This window comes from Sus scrofa, chromosome 1 (assembly GCF_000003025.6).
Source record: "Sus scrofa isolate TJ Tabasco breed Duroc chromosome 1, Sscrofa11.1, whole genome shotgun sequence".
Lineage (NCBI taxonomy): Eukaryota > Metazoa > Chordata > Mammalia > Artiodactyla > Suidae > Sus > Sus scrofa.
In genome coordinates this window covers 1549355-1567809 of record NC_010443.5, presented here as the reverse complement: position 1 = coordinate 1567809, position 18455 = coordinate 1549355, and the positions used below count along the sequence as shown (strand labels likewise).

General features: G+C 59.5%; 1 protein-coding gene across 3 annotated transcripts in view; it reads left to right on the top strand.

Annotated features, from left to right (window-relative positions):
- The window catches only part of KIF25 (kinesin family member 25), a 38683-nt gene continuing 21930 nt past the window's right edge, over positions 1703 to 18455 (top strand). For 2 of the 3 annotated variants that reach the window (XM_021085754.1, XM_021085745.1), the window contains exons 1-5: positions 1703 to 11697; positions 11831 to 11972; positions 12594 to 12694; positions 16741 to 16829; positions 18338 to 18374. In XM_021085754.1, the coding sequence (XP_020941413.1) occupies positions 11320 to 11697; positions 11831 to 11972; positions 12594 to 12694; positions 16741 to 16829; positions 18338 to 18374 (747 nt within the window). In that variant the 5' untranslated portion in view covers positions 1703 to 11319. The remainder of the gene's footprint in view (positions 11698 to 11830; positions 11973 to 12593; positions 12695 to 16740; positions 16830 to 18337; positions 18375 to 18455) is intronic. The other variant, XM_021085734.1, reaches the window with a different exon arrangement.

Genomic DNA, 18455 nt, shown 5'->3' with positions numbered 1-18455 from the left:
GAGAGGAACCCTTCGGCTGCAGGCCCAGTGAGTGGTGTGACCCCTGGCTTCATTATGTAGTTGCTCATTATGTAAACTCTGCACAGAACACTCAGTCCAGGGCAGAGGCGACTACAAGAACAGACCTCCTCGCGGAGTCCTGGGCGCGTGGGACGAGCCTTCGGGGCCCAAGACCCCAGCGTTGGTGGGCTGTCTGCATATCTGCACTGGTCGAGTGCGGTCTTGAAAAACCTAATTCTTGTCGATTGTAAACTTTTAGAGATAGATACTAAAGAGGTGAAATTTCATTTCTCATCTTGGACATCAGGATTTTTTTCTCTCTAGAAAAATAAGTTTGCAGTGACATATCTCTTAAAAATGTTCTTGGAGTTCCCATCGTGGCGCAGCGGAAACGAATCCGACTAGGAACCATGAGGTTGCAGGTTCAATCTCTGGCCTTGCTCAGTGGGTTAAGGATCTGGTGTTGCCGTGAGCTGCGGTGTAGATGCGACTGGGATCTGATGTTGCCGTGGCTGTGGTGTAGGCTGGCAGCTGTACCTCGGATTCAACCCCTAGCCTGGGAACCTCCATATGCCATGGGTGCAGCACTATAAAAAAAGGCAAAAAAAAAAAAATGTTCTTACTATATTCTAAATGACACATTTCTGCGGGGTTTTTTTAGTGTTGTTTAAGAAATGCAGGCACATCGTTTATAAAAATGTGCAGAAAGACTTAAAAACCCCATCACAGCGCCTCTGCTGTTCTTCCCGGACCCCAGTTCCTCTACCTAAAGGGAAAAGCAAGCAGGTTTTTTTCTTTTTGGTTTTGGATCTAAAATGCACAAGACACCCTCCGTTTGTAGCATGTGGCCATCACCTGCCCCGTGCACCTGCAGCAAGACCGAATCCAGCGACACCCCCTGCCCCGCCCCAGAGAGGGCCGCCCTGGCGTCTTTGCCCATGGTGTCCCGTTCCCGTGTGAGCCCATAACGTCTGTCCACAGACAGGAGTCGGGGAGGGACACGGGACGCGTAGATCCAGGCTTAGGGGCTGAGTGCGCAGGGGCCTGGAGCTGCAGAGGGGCCGGGCGGGGGGCGTCCGTGTGGACGTCGGTCCATCCGCTGGGGTGCCGCGCGGCAGCGGGGCCTCCTGGAGGGCAGGCCGCACACCGACAGGGACGGCCTCGGGATGCAGATGGCCCTGAGGCTGAAGCAGACAGAGAAGGAGCGCGGTGAGACAGGCGGAAACCCGGGTTGCGGGGAGGGAACCTGGCCCCTCACCGGCTTAGCAGAGGAGCTGCAGGGACCCGCGCGGGGCTGGGGGCGGGGCTCGGGGCGGGGCCTCCAGGCTGGCCCCGCCCCCAGCGCTCTGCTTCCGGTGTCGGGTGTCTTTTCCTACTGCTTTGTCCCTGGTCCTCGTGTTCCCCAGGGGTTGGGGAACAGATGCTCTGTCCGCGGAAACACATTACTAGGGAGAGGAAGGCGGGGTCCCTTAAAAAAATTTAGGGCTGGTAATTTAGGTGGAATTTAAATGCCTGTAGGGCTTAAAAATGGTCTTCAAATTTACCTCCACGCCCCGCCCGCGCGCGCCCCCACCCGCTATTGGCGCCCACGCCCTTCACCCGGTCCCCACCTACCCCCACCCCCACCCGCGTGACCTTGGCACCCACGCAGCCCGCCGGCGAGGGCAATGCCAACCGCCAGGCGGTGGGGAAGTTTCTGGGAGCAGCGGGCGAGGCAGCTGCAGCGTCAACTGCAGGTGAGGGAGGGGTGGGGGACCCCCAGGCCATCTGTAGCCCTCCCCCATCCTACCCCCTCCACCCCTCACCCTCTGATGGCCCTATCCCTGCCTTGGACCCCTTGAGGGTCTGGGCATCTCACTGAGTTGAAAACGGTACCTGAGGTCCCCAAGTCCCCATCCGGGCGGAGGCCCCCACATTCTCCCCACCCACCCGAGCTCCCACCTCACCCCCACCCCACCCGGGCCTCCTCTGTCCCCCTCCCTGCTACTTTGTTGAAGGTCTTCTGAATACCGGCTAGATGTGGGGAGTCTGGTTAGACAACAGCAGGTGTAACCTTTCTAACCCCACCCTCTGGGATAACGCAGTTGAATAAGAGAAACACATAATCCCAAAGTACAAATCAACTCGCAAAGGAATTGAATTGATAATCACTGCCCGCTGGGAGGCCCGGGCCTTGCCCTTCCTAGCCCGGCCTCGTGACCTCCGCTGAGAGTGGGGATTGCTGGACTGAGGATGGACCTGCTGAAGAGGGAGCCGCCCGAAAGAGGCCCGGGGTGGGCAGGGCGGCCTAGGGCTGGGCTTGGGGCTGAGAGGTCAGGAAGAGGCCTCCGAGTTCCTGCCTCCCGAAGGCACAGCAGGGAGAAGCGCGGGGAAGAGAGTTTAGGAGGCCAGGGACCCAACTTGATTAGATACGTATTTTGAATGTCACTTTGTAGCAAGTAGTGACAGCAGGGTCTGAGAAGGCTGTCCTGGGGCAGAACTTCCAGGACGGCAGGGCAGGGACCTCTGTGGACCCACACCTGAGCACAGCGACGATAAACATACATGCACACATACATACTACATACACACGTGTGTGCATACATACACAATACATGCGTACAAACATCCATTCACACGTATGTCCATCCATCCATGCATGTATGCATACATACACAATACATAGTACATATGTAGTCCATACGTACATACATCCACACATACAAATACATAATACATACCTCCATACATGTGTCGTCCATACATGGTGCGTGTGTGTGTAACATACATGCACAATACACACGTCCATCCATACATACATGCATACGTAACACATACATACATACATCCGTCCATCCATCCATCTATAGGTACGTCCACACATGCGTAGTCATACCTGTGTACATATGTGCGGTGTCTGTATCGGAACAGGTGTTTAAAGTGTCAGGAGACTGCCCTAAGGGTGTATATGTCAGTGAAGAAAGACTGATTCGAGGAAATCTGCTAAAGCTGTCCCAACGGTGACAGTCTGTGGCCCTCCTTCCCTTCCAACTGCGCTCAGCTTGATGCTGGAGTGTCCAGAGGATGGGCTCCCAGTGCCCTCAGCCCACCAAGGGTCACTGTGCCCCAGGAGGCCACCAGCACCAGGTTGCAGAGGGTGAGTTCCTGGTAGGGTCCCAGAGGCCAAGGTCCCTCCCCCTCCAGCCTCCACTGATGGAGCAGCGGCTTTACCCCAAAATGGGCTGGGAAGACCAGGGCCCTCATTGTTCTCCCCAGCTCATCAGTGCAGAGGCTCCCCAGCAAGTGCGCTGGCCTGGGGCCTCTGCCCGGGGGAGGGGCAGCCCCCCAAGAGAGCCTCAGAGGCTCTGCCCTCCCCACAGGACCTGACTTTCTTTGGAGCAGTCTGGGGAAATTCAGAAGCAGCGAGCGGCCCTTCTTAATTCAGAGCGGTCCTTACTCTGCTCAGGCCGCCAGAGCACAGCGGCGCAGCAGGCGACTTCAAACAAATGTCTTGCTGCGGTTCTGCAGGGAGGAGGCCTGAGGAGCCGGTGTGCGCGGGCGTGCTTCCTCCCGCAGCTTCTCCGTGGCTCTGGCCCTCGCTGTGTCCTCGCGTGGTTTTTCCTCTGTACGCGTGTCCTGGCGTCTCTCTGTGTCCTAATCTCTTGTCACAGCACCAGTCAGACTGGACTAGAGCCCATCCCGATGGCCTCATTGTCTCTTAGTTGAGGGACCGGTCACCTTCCAAGGTTCCCGAAGGTTAGCGCTTCAACGTGTGGATTTGAGGGGATACAGCACAGCCCATTACAAGCAACAGGCTCAGCCATCAGCACCCGGGTCATTGGAGGGAAGCCTGGGGGCAGCGGAGAGCAGCCCTCCCAGGGCTGAAAGCTTCCAAAAGTGCCCCGTCTCAGTCACTGGACCAGACCCTGGAGAAAGGTATTCCCCGGGCCATGGCTGAAGGAAGGGAGCTGTCAGTCAGTCATGAGTGGGAGTTGACGGGTGGATGCGACAGCAAAGGCGGCAGACAGCTTAACAGAAATCGGGGACCCGGCAACGAGAGCCCTGCTGGAAGCCACTGTCCAGGGGCCTGTGCACACACCGAGGAGGGCGCTTCAAGAGACCTATACCCACAGCTTCGTGCTGGGGGAGATAGACCCCTCTGAGGGTCCAGCTGAGTCACTGGACAAAGCAGGCAGACAGCAGCAAAAACAAACTGCAAAGAAAGCTAACAAAATACTTTGGAAGACATTGAACCAGAGGGCAGGACCTGTGCCCTGACGTGAAGCTCAGAATTACAGCCACAGGGAAATGCAGCTCAAACCTGGGTGAGGTACCACCTCCGCCTCACGGAAAGGGGGGTGGGGGTGCCGGCAGGCAGGGCCCGAGGCGGATTCCACACGCTGCTGGTGGGAGTGGAGCAGGAAAACAGCCTGGCACGTCCTCAAGCTGCCCAGCAGTTACCACGTGCACTTCCAATCCTAGGCTTACACTCAAGGGGAAGGAAAACCAGTCCGCACAAAAGCATGTGCGGGCCGCCAGCGCGGCCCTCCCGCCAGCCCGAGCGGAGCAGCCCACGTGTCGTCCGCTGAGCGCGGGGCAGCGGGCCGCCCGCGCAGTGCAGCATCGGCAGCAATGAGAAGAAGCGCAATACTGACTAGTGCTGCTGCCACACGCGTCTGCCTTACAGACGCGGTGCTGAGCGAGAGGCTGGCACGGAGGCCCACGTAGCGTGTGGTTCCGCGCGTAGAATGTCCAGACGGGCAGGTCTGTAGAGACGGAGAGCAGATGTGAGGTTTCCCAGGGCCGGGTGTCGGGGAGTTGGGTGGTGAGGCTGTGGCTTGCTTTCTGAGCCGATGCAGCTGTTCTGCAGTTGGTCTGGTTGCACAGCTGGGAACACATGGGAGGCTCGGGGTGGGGGAGACTGCACCTGCCACCTGCGCAGGTACCAGGCAGTAGGCCTCTCAGGGGTATATTGGAGGGGTTATTTCTAAAGACCTAAAATAGACAGACCATGATGACACAATCCAGACGGCTCAGGTTTCTAGTTTTCTAACCAGCCGCACAGAGCTTGTCCTAAAGTGATCAGGATCTCTGTGAGCTGCCAGTCTGCGTGCGGGGTGGGGAGGAGGGTTCCCCAGCAGAAGCCCCCCCCCCCCGCCTCCCGCCGAGCCCGCCTTCCTGGAAACTGGTGCATTTCCTCTCCAGGCGGCCTCTGTCCAGGCGCTGCTGGCCCTCTCGGCATTCGCTCCGCAGCTGATAGTTCGTCTCCTCTGCCCACAAGCCTGCAGTGCCCTCCCGGCCATTCGCACCCTCCTGCCTGGCGTAGGACCCCCTTGGCCGCTGCGCCCCAGGCCGGCCAGCCTCCCCGCTCCCTCGCTTGCCCGGCTCATTCCTGCCCCAGGGCCTTTGCACGGCCCTTCCTCTGTCCGTCTCCCCTCGCCCTCGTCCCAAGTTCACACCATCCCGTGGTGACTCTGGCGCAGCCGCCGCTGTCCCTGAGCCTCTGTTTCCCCACGAGGGTGGTCTGCTCCCTGCTCTGTGCGCAGCAGCTCGACCGGCGCTGGCACATGATACCATCGTAACAGATGTATTTTGAGCACGTGAATAAAAGGAAGGAAATGGTGAGGTTTTGGTGAGTGGGCTCCTCGGAGCTCTGCCCTTCAAACTGGTGGACTTGCTGAAAGGCAGAGGCAGGTCGGTGTGGGGAAGAGGGTCGGAGATTCTGTGTTTCTGGCAAGTCCCAGAGGCTGCTGGTCTGGGGCCCACACCTGGGGTGGGGGTGGGGGTCGCAGACATAGGCCTGGGGCCCGTCCGGCCGCGTCCTCCCTCGTGCCCTGCTGTCCATGTGCTGGCAGCATGCAGGTGAGTGCTGGGGAGTCGCACGGAAGCCGATGGCTTTCTGTTCTGGACCCTTGCTTGCAGGCCCGGGAAGAGAGAGTGGTGGAGCTGGAGACTGAAACGGCTCTTCTTCACCTGAAGTTGGCGGAGGTAATTTGTCTGCACCCTGGGATTGAGTTGAATTGTGTGCCGAGCACGGGGAGTCCGCGTCCGCGGCCGGTCTTTGCAGAAGGAAGCAGGTGCGGCCCCTTTTGGACGGCTGGCTGCTTTTTTCCATCTGGTGAGGATGCTTTCGTCAAAATCGACGGATCGTCTCACCCTGAACCAGTTTTAGTTCTCAGTTCCCGTGTACCTCTGTGCTCGCAGCTTTCAGTGAGTAATAAATCAGTGAGCTATCTGTGCTTTTAAAAACAGCCTTGTTGAGGAAAACGTAGGGCCGTAAATGCCCTGACTGAGCGCCCGGCTCAGTAGTCGCTTGAGGGCTGCACGTGCCCCGCTGCCGTCCGCCGGGGCCCCGTTTCCCCTAGAGACAAACCTCTGTGTGATCCTGCCGCGTCATCTGCCTGTGTCACCCAGACCCAGGCGGGGGTTGGGGCGCAAAGACACCCCGCCCAGCCTCTCCTGCAGGTGCTTTCTTCACGTTGAAAAGGAAGGGAACCCAAAGGGAGAAGGTCAGGGGGAAATGGCTTCATTTTAACCCTACATGATTCCTCTGGCTGCCTGTGGGTCCCCCAAAGTATCGGGTCCCAGTTCTGGCCCCCGTAGATGTGACCTCACGCACCAAGGGTCTTTGCGGACGTGACTGGGTTTAAGGGGGGCCAATTTGGGTTTTCCCGTGGCCTCGGGGCCTCCCAAGGAGAGCGCCGATGCGGGAGGCGAGGCTGGGAGATGCTCGAGGTGTGACGGAGATGGCGGTGATGAGACGGCGCCACCCGGGACAGGTAGCAGTCGTGACCACCAGGAGCCCGGAGGCAGGAAGGGCCCCCTGGAGCCTCAGGGGCTGGGCTCCGCCACGGCCGGGTTCTGGGCGGCGGCCTACCCGGATGGGAGAAACACTTTTGGTTTCAGCCTCCCAGTTGTGGACTTTATTAGAGCATCAATTGAAAACGGACGAAGCCCCATTAAATAACCCACCTTGGCCTTCCTCTTTAACCTCCGCCCCTTGAGGGTCCTCCTAAGACCGTCAGTCATCAGACGCCTGACTCCCCCTGAATAACCCTATCAGGGTGCATTGAGAAAGAGTAGATGCACTAAATTTGCCTATTTAGAGCTATCCATACTACCTCTTAAAAAATTCTTTTTAAATTTTTCATTTTTTATTCTTTTCTTTTTTTCATACTACCTCTTGAAGTAAGTGAATATTCATTTACTAACTCTATTTTTTTGGCCACCTCCATGGCCTGTGGGAGTTCCTCTGCCAAAGATCGAACCTGAGCTGTAGCTGCAGCCTGCACCACAGCTGTGGCAACACTGGATCCTTAGCTTGCTGTGCCACAAGAGAACTCCCTCTTAGCGCATTTTTAAGCCCCTGATTTTCTGGCACTTTTGTGATATGATCAGTCTCTGATACCAGCCCGGCGGAGCCTGAGTTTCTGGAAGGTGGCACCCTGACATCACCGCCGCACTGCCTTTCTCCAGCCTGTGAGGCCGGCGTCCCGGACCCAGGCCTCCCCTGGGCGCTGGTCACTCTACTCCAGGGACCCCTGGTGGCTGCGGCTGCCACAAGCTCAGAGTAAACCTTGGGCCCAAGCTTGGGGGTTTTTCACGCCTGTCTGCAGGGTCAGCACAGACAGCGCGGACCTGCTCAGCTCTGTCCATGAGGTTCTTCCAGCGCAGGGAGGAGCCAGTGCCCGTCGTGTTTTCAAGCATCACTCAGATAATTATTATTATTTCCTGCATTTAAAATCACTAGGCGTAGAATGTCAGATAAAACCATAAACTTTGGGGCATTTATGTTCTAGGTCCCTGTGGTCTTTCTCCATCACTGAAAACCAGACAGGCATTCCCACTGTGGCTCAGTGGTAATGAACCCGACTAGTATCCATGAGGACACAGGTTCAGATCCTGGCCTCGCTCAGTAGGTTAAGGATCTGGCGTTGCCATGAGCTGTGGTGTAGGCCGCAGACGCAGCCCGGGTCCCCAGTAGCTGTGGCTGTGGTGTAGGCCAGCAGCTGCAGCTCCGATTTGACCCCCAGCCTGGGAACTTCCATGTGGTGTGGGTGTGGCCCTAAAAAGGAAAAAAAGCAAACTTAACTTTGTGGCTCACACCCGCTGCGTCCACACAGGATCCAACACCATTGGCTTAGCCCCTCGGAACCGCGTCAGACGGACAGTGTGTGTTTGGATGCGTGTCAGCACTTAGGGACGCTGCTCGGCAAGGCGCTCTGGTTCTGACCCTGGACTGTGCAGACCAGAGGCAGCTGTGGTCCTGGCAGTGCGGCCGAGGGCACTGAGCCCTCCTGCCCGCTGTCCCTCTCCAGGAGCTCTTCCTGCCCAGGGCTCAGGCTCCTGAACGAAGCCCGGCGCCCTTTAGCCGAGTGACCACACGGTTGTGTTTCTCCGACTTGAGTTCCATCCCACGTCACCCGCCACCCGCCGTGGGTTCCTGTGCCGTCCCCTGGGGACACCTCCCTGCCCCCGGCGCCCTCAGCTTGCTCTCTGCTCGTCCCAAACCCGCCCCAGCCCAGCTTTCAGGAGAAGTGACTTGATGGCTCGACTTTACTTTCCTCCAAATCGCTGCCTTTGCCGGCGACATCGGAGACTTCAGAATAGAGCTTTTCACCATGTGTGTGCGTGTTGTTTGTATCCAGTGTGTGGCCTGGATTTGGCTGCCGTTTCTTCTGTCCTCAGAGGAAGAGCTGGAGGGGTCCGTCTCTTCCTGTCCCTCAGGCTCTGATTTGTCTCCAAAGCTCCGCTTGTGGGAGTTCGCGCGGTGGCTCAGTGGTTAATGGACCCGCCCAGCATCCGTGAGCGACGGATTGTTCCTGGGCTTCCCTTTCAAGGCACTTTCTCTACTTAACCTCGTCACACGTCTGAAGATGTTAAAACCAAAGGAGCCCCCTCCTCAGGGCCGCGTTTGCTTTCAGAGGGGCTGCCAGTTACCTTCCCAGCAAAGCCTCTCCCTCTTTAAGCCTTAGCTCCACCATCCCAGCACCGGCTCAGGGCCAGGTTGGCAGGCCGTGGCCTTCCCACCTTTACAGGACCCAGGTTTCAGCAGGAGCGTTGCTGCCCGCGCTCAAACGGGGCTGCGAGGGCAGGAGTGGGGTGGCGGGCGCCCGGCCAGCCCCCGACGTCCAGTGAGGGCAGAGCTTCAGGTCACCCCCGCCCCTCCCCTCCGTCCTGCTGTGTCCTGGGGGCAGACGCCCCTTTCTCCCGAGCTCTCTCTCCACCCGCTTCGCGCCCTTCCGCCTGCGCGTGTCCGGCCCACGCCTGCACCCTCAGGTCTGCTGGCCACGGCCAAGGGCACCTCGAGGGACCCACCCCCACCCTCGTGACTCCAGCACCTGTTCTTGGATTCCTTCGGGATCTGGCGGCTCTTGGTCAGCTTGCCTTCCTCGCAGCAGCCCTTCTGGGCGTCCCGTCGCTCAGCATTTAGACTTCTCGTTCCACAACCCGGGGAAGGTCAGGGCTCTGGCTCAGTGGCCTCTGGCCTCGCAAGTTCCAAGCACCCCGCCGTGGGGCCTCCCCGCGCCGCGCCCGAGCTGCTGGCCCACCTGCCGTGTGGGAAGACGAGCGGCGCCGGCACCCGTCCCTCCCGGGCCCCAAACCCCACACCGCAGTCCCGCTTCCAAAAGGAGCTCCCCTTCACCCTCCCTGAGGGGCGGCTGACATCGTCTCCTTTCCTCGCCCCCACCTGCTCTCTAATGTCCCCCACATCCTGCAGGTGCGCCTCCTGCCTCTCCAGGGCCAGGACCCCTGTGTCAGTGGCATCCCCGAAGCCCTGGGACGGGGCTCCCCTGCCAGCTGAGGCCAGCTCCTCCTCAACCCCCTGTATCCCCGCTGCTCTGCGGGCTCCGGGGCCCCCACGTGGGGGAACCTTGGTGGCGGGTCCCCACGGGCCCTGGAGTTGCCTGTGGCCTGGGCAGCAGCTCCCTGTGTGCAGACTGGGGCTGATGGGCAGTCGGGAGGCACCCTCCCCTCAGAAGAAAGGCACCTGCTTGGTGGCCGAGACCCTCACACCTGCTTGTTTCTCTGTGCAGCAGAGCCTGCAGCCGGCAGGGCAGAGTGGCGGGGAGGCCACGCAGATGCACCTTTGGGGCGCGGCGCCGGGGCGCTGTGGACAAGCTCGCACGCCACCTCCACCCGGCTCTGCCGCGCGGCGCAGGTAAGAGAGCATCACCGGGGCTGGACTTGGCTGACAGTGGGCATCCTTGTTGAGTTTCCCGGTGAGTTGAGAGAGGTACACGGGGCGAGTGGATCTCCTCTCGGGGGACTGACGGAAGCCTGAGTCTCTGAAGCAAAGCCCCGTGAATTAGACGCCGACTGTCCATTACCGCTGACCCGCCTGGTCGTGGTCCTTACCTTACACAATCACCACCGTGTCTATAACCAGTCGTAGGTGGTGCTGACTTTAGGGCGTCCACTCTCTAAATCTACATAGACGGCCAAACCTCAAAAAATGACTGGGATCCGGGGCAAAACCGAGGAAGAACATGCATTTTGGCCGCGAGCTGAGTTGCTGCCTGTGCCCAGGGGTTGAATTTCAGACGTCCCGTTAGCTCTCATTTTCACTCTGGCGTCAGCCGGCAGAGGATCCGTTCCCGAGTCGGATTCCGTGGCGGTAAATACGGCCCTGCCTTCTGGAAGGCGTTGGAAGGCTCCGCCCCACACGGTGCAGGGCCTGGGGAGCGCCTGCGAGGAGCTCTGCTGCTGTGCGTTTTGCTGCAATGTGACCAGGGTGGAAATTAGAGGGAAAAGCGTTCATTATCACAGCAACGCGAACACCATCTGTAAACAGGATTCATTCGCCCTTAGAGGGGCTTGGGTTTGGCTGTTTTCTCACCCGGGCATTGAGAATGTGGGTTTGTAGAGGATCCATTCTCCGTTCTCTTCCGACTGAGTGAAACGGTCTGTCGTTGAATGAAGTGTGCAACGTCCCCCTTCCACGTGGTCAGCTGACTTTCACTCAGCTTGGCTCCATGTTTCTCAGGACTCGTGGGTCATTGCTCTCCGAGTTTCTGATGTTGACATTCGTTCCCTTGTGTACTTGAAAATCAGTTTTTCTGGATACAAAATTCTCAGCTCACAGGTTTTTTCCCTCAAGCGTTGTGGGGTTGCTTTGTTAGCTTAGCTGGACCAGGGCGCCGTGCCTTCGGAAGTGAGCTCTGTTTCGGAGCAAAGAAAGGAAGAAAGCACCTCCACTGAAGTTCAGTTAAGTTTTCATGAGTTAAGTGTTTGATAACTAACGTTAAACAGTAGACTCTCCCTTCTTTCATTCTGTGGACCGGGCTTCAAGCCAAAAGACCCTCCTGTGGTTTCAGGAGGACACAGCGCCTGGCGGGGATGCTCCGTGTCGCTTGCATTGTCCCCACGTGCTCCGGAAATGCTGGGTTTGTGTACCTGGACCTGCCCTGTTCCCACGGGCCTCCTGACACTTGGCTCCCGGTGGGGGGTCTGGATACTAGATTAGAGTTTGTTCCCAGGAAAGAAGGGCGGTGCCGGTCACGGTCACGGGAAGTAAACAGCGGGCCGGAAAGCGTCCTGGGCTGCATGTCCCGCCCCGCCCTGAGCCGAGCTGTGGAAAAACCGCTGAGAGACGGGATTTTCTTACTTCAGCTGCGTGAGAGATCCCAGTGGCGCTTTGTGCAGTGCACGCCCAGGCCTGCTGGCTCGGGGTCTGGCCGAGCGGGAGCATCGCTGAGACCCGTGGGCGCGGTCGCGGTGGGAGCCTGGGGCTGGGCCGTGGCTTTGAACAGATGCAGCGCGACATGAATGCACCTGTTTAGCGTGAACAGGGGGGGGACCTCGCTTTGTAGACGCCAGTGCAGAGACGCCAGCGTGTTCTTGTTTGCAGACGCTGAGAGGAGACCTAGAGCGGCTGCGGTCCTCTGCCCTGGGGCTGCTCGGGACCTTCCGGGCCGAGCTTCAGCACTGTGTCGCTCAGGTGGTGGCGGTGGCCGCCCGGACGGCGCAGCTCCACCGCGAGGCCGTGCAGTGTAAGACGGTGACCTGACCACATGGGAGCGGGTCCCCGCAGGCCTGTCCCCGGGCTGCCTGGAGTTGAGTGTCCTTTCCTTCAGCGCTGAGCGGGTGCCCAGCTGCAGGCTGGGGTGGGCCCGGGGCCGCCAGCTCTGCCCGTGCCTCCTGCCCTCCCGGCCCGGCCCGGGAGGCAGCCCTTTGCTCTGGGCGACCTCAGGAGGACCTTCTTGAGCTTGACCCTGTGGCTGGGCTGCGCCTTCGGGCCGAGGGCCCCTGACTCTGGGTCACAGTTCTCGTCCGACGACGGGGTCAGCTTTCACTCTGGGAACCACCCCGTCCAGTCAGGACGGGCCAGGACCTTAAACGCTGGGACCTTCACCTCCAGAGCTCAGCGCCCGCAGGCGTAACCCCCACGGCAGCCAGGAACCCCCGTCTCCCTCGTCCACACCAGCAAGCGGGTTGTGAGGGCGAGGGTGGGGGCCTGTTCCTCCGGCCGCTGTTCTGGGACCCGTGTCCTGCCCTGGAGCTGACCAGTGTTTTATTTCGAGGGACCTGTATGCTGGGGGCTGAAGGTGGGGGACGCGGCCTGGGGATGCACGTGGGCCTCTCTCTAACCTGGGGTGACCTTGCTCCTGCAGCAGCGCAGCCGGCGGAGCGTCTGGAACGGACCCTGCAGGAGGTGGCGGAGCGGTGGCAGCGGGAGCGGCGGGAGCGCAGGCGGCTGCATGACGCTCTGGTGGTGGGTGTCGCGGGCCTGCGGACTGTCCTCGCGGTGGGTCAGAGGGGCGGGAGGGCAGCTCAGGACGCAGAGCTGGGTCCCCTGATAAGGGGACGGTGCCTGGGCTATGTTGGTGCCCTGTAGGGGCAGGAGGTGACCAGCCCAGCGCCCGGGGGCCTCCTGACAGGACGTGCTGGGCGGCGGGGGTGGGGAAGGTTTGCCGAGATGCAGCGCTGAGTGGGGAGCCAGGAGTCACGTTAAATTGGGAGAGGCCCTTGAGATGCCCGAGGGCTGTGGAGGGGCTGGGCTGCCTTCCTTGCAGCCTCTGACACCTGCCTCCCTCCCTGTTGGTCCCCAAGATCTGAGGGTCTCTCACTGACTTTCCTAAAAGGGGCGGAACCCAGACCCCGTGACGATTAAAGTGGGACTCAGGTCTCCGCTTGGGTGATGGCTTATTGATGAATTTGTTTCTGTGAGATTCGGTGTTTTTTGTTTGTTTGGTTTTTTTTGTCTTTTTCTAGGGCCACATCCACAGCACATGGAGGTTCCCAGGCTAGGGGTCTAATCGGAGCCATAGCCACTGGCCTACACACAGCCACAGCCACAGCCAGAGCCACAGCAACACAGGATCCGAGCCGCGTCTGCGACCTACACCACAGCTCACGGCAACGCTGGATCCTTAACCCACTGAGCAAGGCCAGGGATCAAACCCGCAGCCTCATGGTTCCCAGTAGGACTCGTTAACCACTGCGCCACGACGGGAACTCCAAGATTCGGTGTTTATGGCTGAACGCTGGGCTGTGTCTTCACAGCCTGGTTCCTGAGGCCCAGGAACCTGCTTTCCTGAGCATCTGTCCCGTCCCTGTGCTGGACGCCACCTTGGTCCTCAGACACGTCTGAGGGCCGTTCTCGTTTTCAGCTCTGGTGGCCCAGGGCTCTGAACAGCGACATAAGAGCCTGTGGGCTGAGTGCCCAATGCGTATTGGCCTCCTGGGCGTTTTCTCAGCATCCTCAAGGCAGCGCTGCCTCGAACCGCCGTCCGGACACAGCGAGATGAGCAAGGCCGCACCCCAGTGGCTCTCAGCCAGCGCAGCTTTCATTACCCAGGGGCTCCCCCAGGTGGAACCAAGTCCACAGGGACCAGCGGCCCTTGGGGTCCTAAGGGTTGCAAATGAAGCTGGGTCTCCCGGTCTGAGCCCCGAGGCCCCTGGAAAACCCACTGACGAGGCTGCGGGTCTCGCTCCTGCTGGACCCCAAAGACGGGCGGAGCCTCGGGCCGGCAGATAAGAGCAAAGTAACATCATTGGCAGCAACACAGCTGGGCCTGGAGAGTCTCATGCTGAGTGAAGTAAGTCCGACAGAAAGACAGACCCCATGTGACATCGCGTCCAGCGGAATCTCAAACAGGGCGCGGATGAACCTGCCTACGGAGCAGCAGCAGACGCGGGGCCGTGGGGACCAGACGTGTGGCTGCCCAGGGGCAGGGAGCGGGATGGATGGGGAGTTTGGGGTTGGTAGATGCAGGCTGTTGTTTGTAGTGTGGATAAGCCCTGGGGTCCTGCTGTAGCGCCCAGGGAACTCTGTCCAAAGTCCCGTAACAGCCGCGACGGCAGAGAGCATGAAGAAGCACGTCTGTGAGCGGGAGGGAGCGGCTTGGCCGTGCAGCCGAGGCGGGCAGCGTGTAAAGCAGGTCCATTTCAATAAAGTCTCGCAAGAGAGCCCGTGCACAAGCGGATGCTCCGGCATTTACCCAGTTTTCAAAAAGTAGGAGGGACTGTGTTTCACGGCAGCTGGGGAAACATGCCCCACATTCAAGGGCAGGGCTTTGGAAGGTTTGCTGAGAGGGTGGCTCTGAACACGAAAGGGGAAAGTGCCCGCTGGAACCATCAGGGGTTTGAGCATAAAACTCTTCTCATGTCCCTTTCTGGTCTTGAATAAAAGAGGTGCCGACGTCCAGTGTCCAGTGTCCCCGCAAGTCCTGGGAAATGTCTTAGGGGGCATGTTTATGCCAGATGACAGGGTACAGACCCAGTGCGTCTCTCACGGGCGAAGCTCACTTCTCGGCAGGCGACACGTGGGAACACAGGCCCTTCCTGCAAGGAGACCCGCCCACCGGGCCGGGCAAGACAGGTGACAGCAGGCCCAGGGATGTCCTCTGGGCTCTGCCCCGCCTCTGAGTGCTGACCTCATGTGACCCGATGGAAATGGCTTGAGGACCCAGGTTGGAAAGGACCTTATGGCAGGTGTATTGAACGGCACAGGGTATCCCAAAATATTTCAACAGGGCTGGAGTGACACATTCAACCTGGCTTGTCCCCCAAATGCCAAGCACATAGAGGTGCACAAGAATGCAGGTGCCACCAGCAGCCATGTCACCAGGGGGACTGAGGTCAGGTGTTTTTTTTTTTTTTGTCTTTTTTGTCTTTATGGTGCCGCATCCGTGGCATATGGAGGTTCCCAGGCTAGGAGTCCAATCCGAGCTATAGCTGCCGGCCTACACCACAGCTCCCAGCAATGCCGGATCCTTAACCTACTGAGTGAGGCCAGGGTCGAACCCGCAACCTCATGGTTCCCAGTCAGAGTCGTTTCCACTGCGCCACGAAGGGAATCCCAAGGTCAGTCTTTAAGTACAAACGAATGTGTTTGGATGACATTGTTATCGTCTGTGCTGCTGCCACGGTCACCACCAGCGGAACCTCCTGGCCAGCTGGGGCACGAGCTGGAGTAACGAGCTCGATCCGAGGTCCTTGTCCCTCGTCCTCAAGGCCTCTCCGACTGCCTCTGGCTGCCTGGTGCAGACGGCGAGAAGGGAGCTGTCCCGTCCTGTGAGGTTCCACCTGTCACTCTCAGGTCACCGGGCATCTCCTGTCTTCACTCCCCCCCATGTCTCTCAGCTGGTCTCTCTCCTGTCCTGTGATCACACCGCCCTTCTCAGGCCAGGTCGCCTGGGTGCTGGCTCGGAGCGTTTGTGGGCTCCTGGCAGATCTGCACCCCCGCCGATTCTTCTCGGGCCATTTCCACGGCTGAGGGGCTGGGGGGCCAGACCCTCCCACGAGTGGGCCCTGAATCCCCTGGGTGCCAGGGCGTTGGCTTTACGTGATGTCCCAGTGGGCCCGGTCGCATGCGTTCGTGGCTGCCGAGTGAGCCAGTGGCTCGCCCACGGCAGGGACGGGAGACTTTCCCTCATCAGAGAGAGAGGGGCCCCGTCTGCTCGGCGCCGCCACCCGCACCTGGAATCCTGCTTCTCGTTCCGGACACAGCGCTTCGAGGGTCTGAACACAGGCTCAGTTGGTTTTAGCCGCTTCTGGACGACAGTGGACGTGCCCCTGCCAGTGGGCTGGTGGGTGCGGGACAGGGCGGGTTTGGGAGGACGCAGGAGCAGCGTGTCCAACTTGCCGGCACCCGGAAGAGGAAAGACGCCTTCATTGTGGCCCCAAAGTCGTGAAAGGGCCAACGGGGAAGAAGTCAGCACAGAACCGGGGGTGGGGGGACTGTGTGGTGCCGAATCCCCCTCGCCCGGAGGTGGTAACTCCCTCGTTGCCGCAGGGGCCCGGGCATAGCTGTTACTTCTGCGGCTAAACTAACAGGATTTTGACCCGAGTTCCCGAGATGACGAAGCCCTAGCCTTGTCCGTCCGCTTCCGCTCAGGAAGGTGTGGCTGCACCTGTGCCGGGTACAGGTGTAGCCGGTTCTTCTTCTCCGTTTCCGCTTCTGCAGCATCTCCTCCCATCTCCCCCTCACTGGGACGAGCCCCTTGGGGGTCTGGATAATGAGCCAAGGCTCCAGACGCCAGAAAGGCCTGAGAGATTCAGCCCAGGAAGCCGTTGAAAGGTTCTGTCTTAAACGAACAACCAAGGGGCAATCCTTTGGCACCTGAACGACCTAAAGGATGAGTGTTTGAAAAGTTAAAAACGACTCCGGCACGCCCTGCACCGTCGGGTTTTCAACGTCCAGCTGCGGCAGGGACTCGGGTCCTGGGGAAACGGGACCCGGTCCGTGCTCTTTGGGGAAACGGCCCATCAGGTCAGCCTGGCGCCTGTGCTCACGGACGCTTGTTCTCCTTGCAGGAGCTGAGGGGCAACATCCGCGTTCACTGTCGGATCCGTCCTTTGCTGCCTTCGGATAATGAGTGTGATGATCCAGCTGCAGAGAAGAGGTGATTTGCTTTTGCACCGTGTGTGTGTGTGTGTGTGTGTGTGTGTGTGTGTGTGTGTGTGTGTGTGTGAAGGGAAAAAGCTGTACAAGTGGCAGCAATTCCCACGCCTCCTAGTCTCTCGTGCTCTGGGTGAGGGTTCTTTTGTGAACAGAGCTGCCTTTTGCTAATAAAGATGAGTCACAGACCTTCTGGAATGTGGCCGAAGTCCCTGCGCGAGAAGGACGGGAGTCCTGGGATTCTGCTGCCTGAGGGGCAGGCCTCTTTTAGGATTTGCTTCCCCTGTACGGTGGGGCGGGAGGGGGCAGCGTCGTCCCTCCTGATGTCCTGCAGGGACCCCTGAGGGCTGCAGGGCACGTTTACTGCTGACTTGGAAGGATCTGAAATGGTCACAAGTGGTCTGAAATTCCTCTACGTGAAAACCGTGCTGCTGACTTTGGCTTCTTCCCCGGTGAAAGGCGAGGCCGTGGATGCCTCGGCTCCCAGGTCCCCAGGCGTCCTGCTTGCACCAGCTGTGGCCCATGGGTGGGCTCATTCCTGCCCCGCCCCCCCCCGCCGACCCCGTCTTGCTCCTATTACTCTTCTCGCCTCGCCCGCCCCCCCACCCATCCAAATCTCTCTTCAAGGGCCCAGCCCGGCTCCCCTCTCTTTGCATGATACCAGCTGACACCTGGCTTTAGGGGTCACTTCCAAGGCGTGACGGGCAGCGTCCTTGTGGAGGTGATGGATCGCTTCTTCCTTCTCAGCTGTTAGTTTGCTCCCTCAGGCCTGAGTGTGCTTTGCTGGCTGGTCCTGACTGCAGGGTGTGACCCAGCGGTTGGTCCTGAAATGCGGTGTTTTCCTGAACATGCTTTTTGAGTGGTGTGTATAGGTTTTTACCATGTCACCTTATCTGCTTCTGTGCTGCCTGATAGGGTGGCTTCGTGCCACATGTGGTGATGCCACGTGGAGTGAATCAAAGTGACAAGAAATGGGAGCTGTGGTCCCCGTTGAGCCGGCCTCATTTCGGCTACATGGGGGGCTGGGCGGTGGGCAGTCCACAGGGCGTGTTCCCATCGTCACAGGGGCTGTTCGGCTGCTCAGCGCTGTTCAACGGCGGGAAAGTTTACAAGGGGCTTTGTAAATTGCTCTTTATGCTGCCATCTCATGAACATGGATGGAGTTTCAGTTAGGAGACGTGCTGCCTCTTTCTGGACGCCTGTTTGCCTTCAGACACCCGCAGCCCTGGAGGCGCAGGCCTTGCTATAGCTTCTCCCTTCTGCCCATGGGGGACGTGTTTGCCGGCAGGGATAGGAAACCAGGGAAAGTGAAGATCGGAAACGGCAGAGGTGGGAGAGGAAACGCTCGGAGAGAGGCCAGGGGAGGGCGGGGTGAGGAGGAAAAGCGCAGAGAAACAGAGGCTCGGAGACGCCGGGGGCGGAAGAGAGGAGCGGGGAGTAAACGCCGGGGCGGCAGGGGCCGCAGAGCGGTTTCCGGGGAAACGTGTTCTAAAGCTTGTTTTCCCCCCGCAGCCCCGTGTCTGGAGAAGTGGTCCACGCAGTCGACGATGTGAGTGGCAGTTCCTATCGGACCGTACCTGCAGCTTTCTCTTGGCTGGAGGTCCCGCTGTGGTATAGTGTCTGTGAGGAC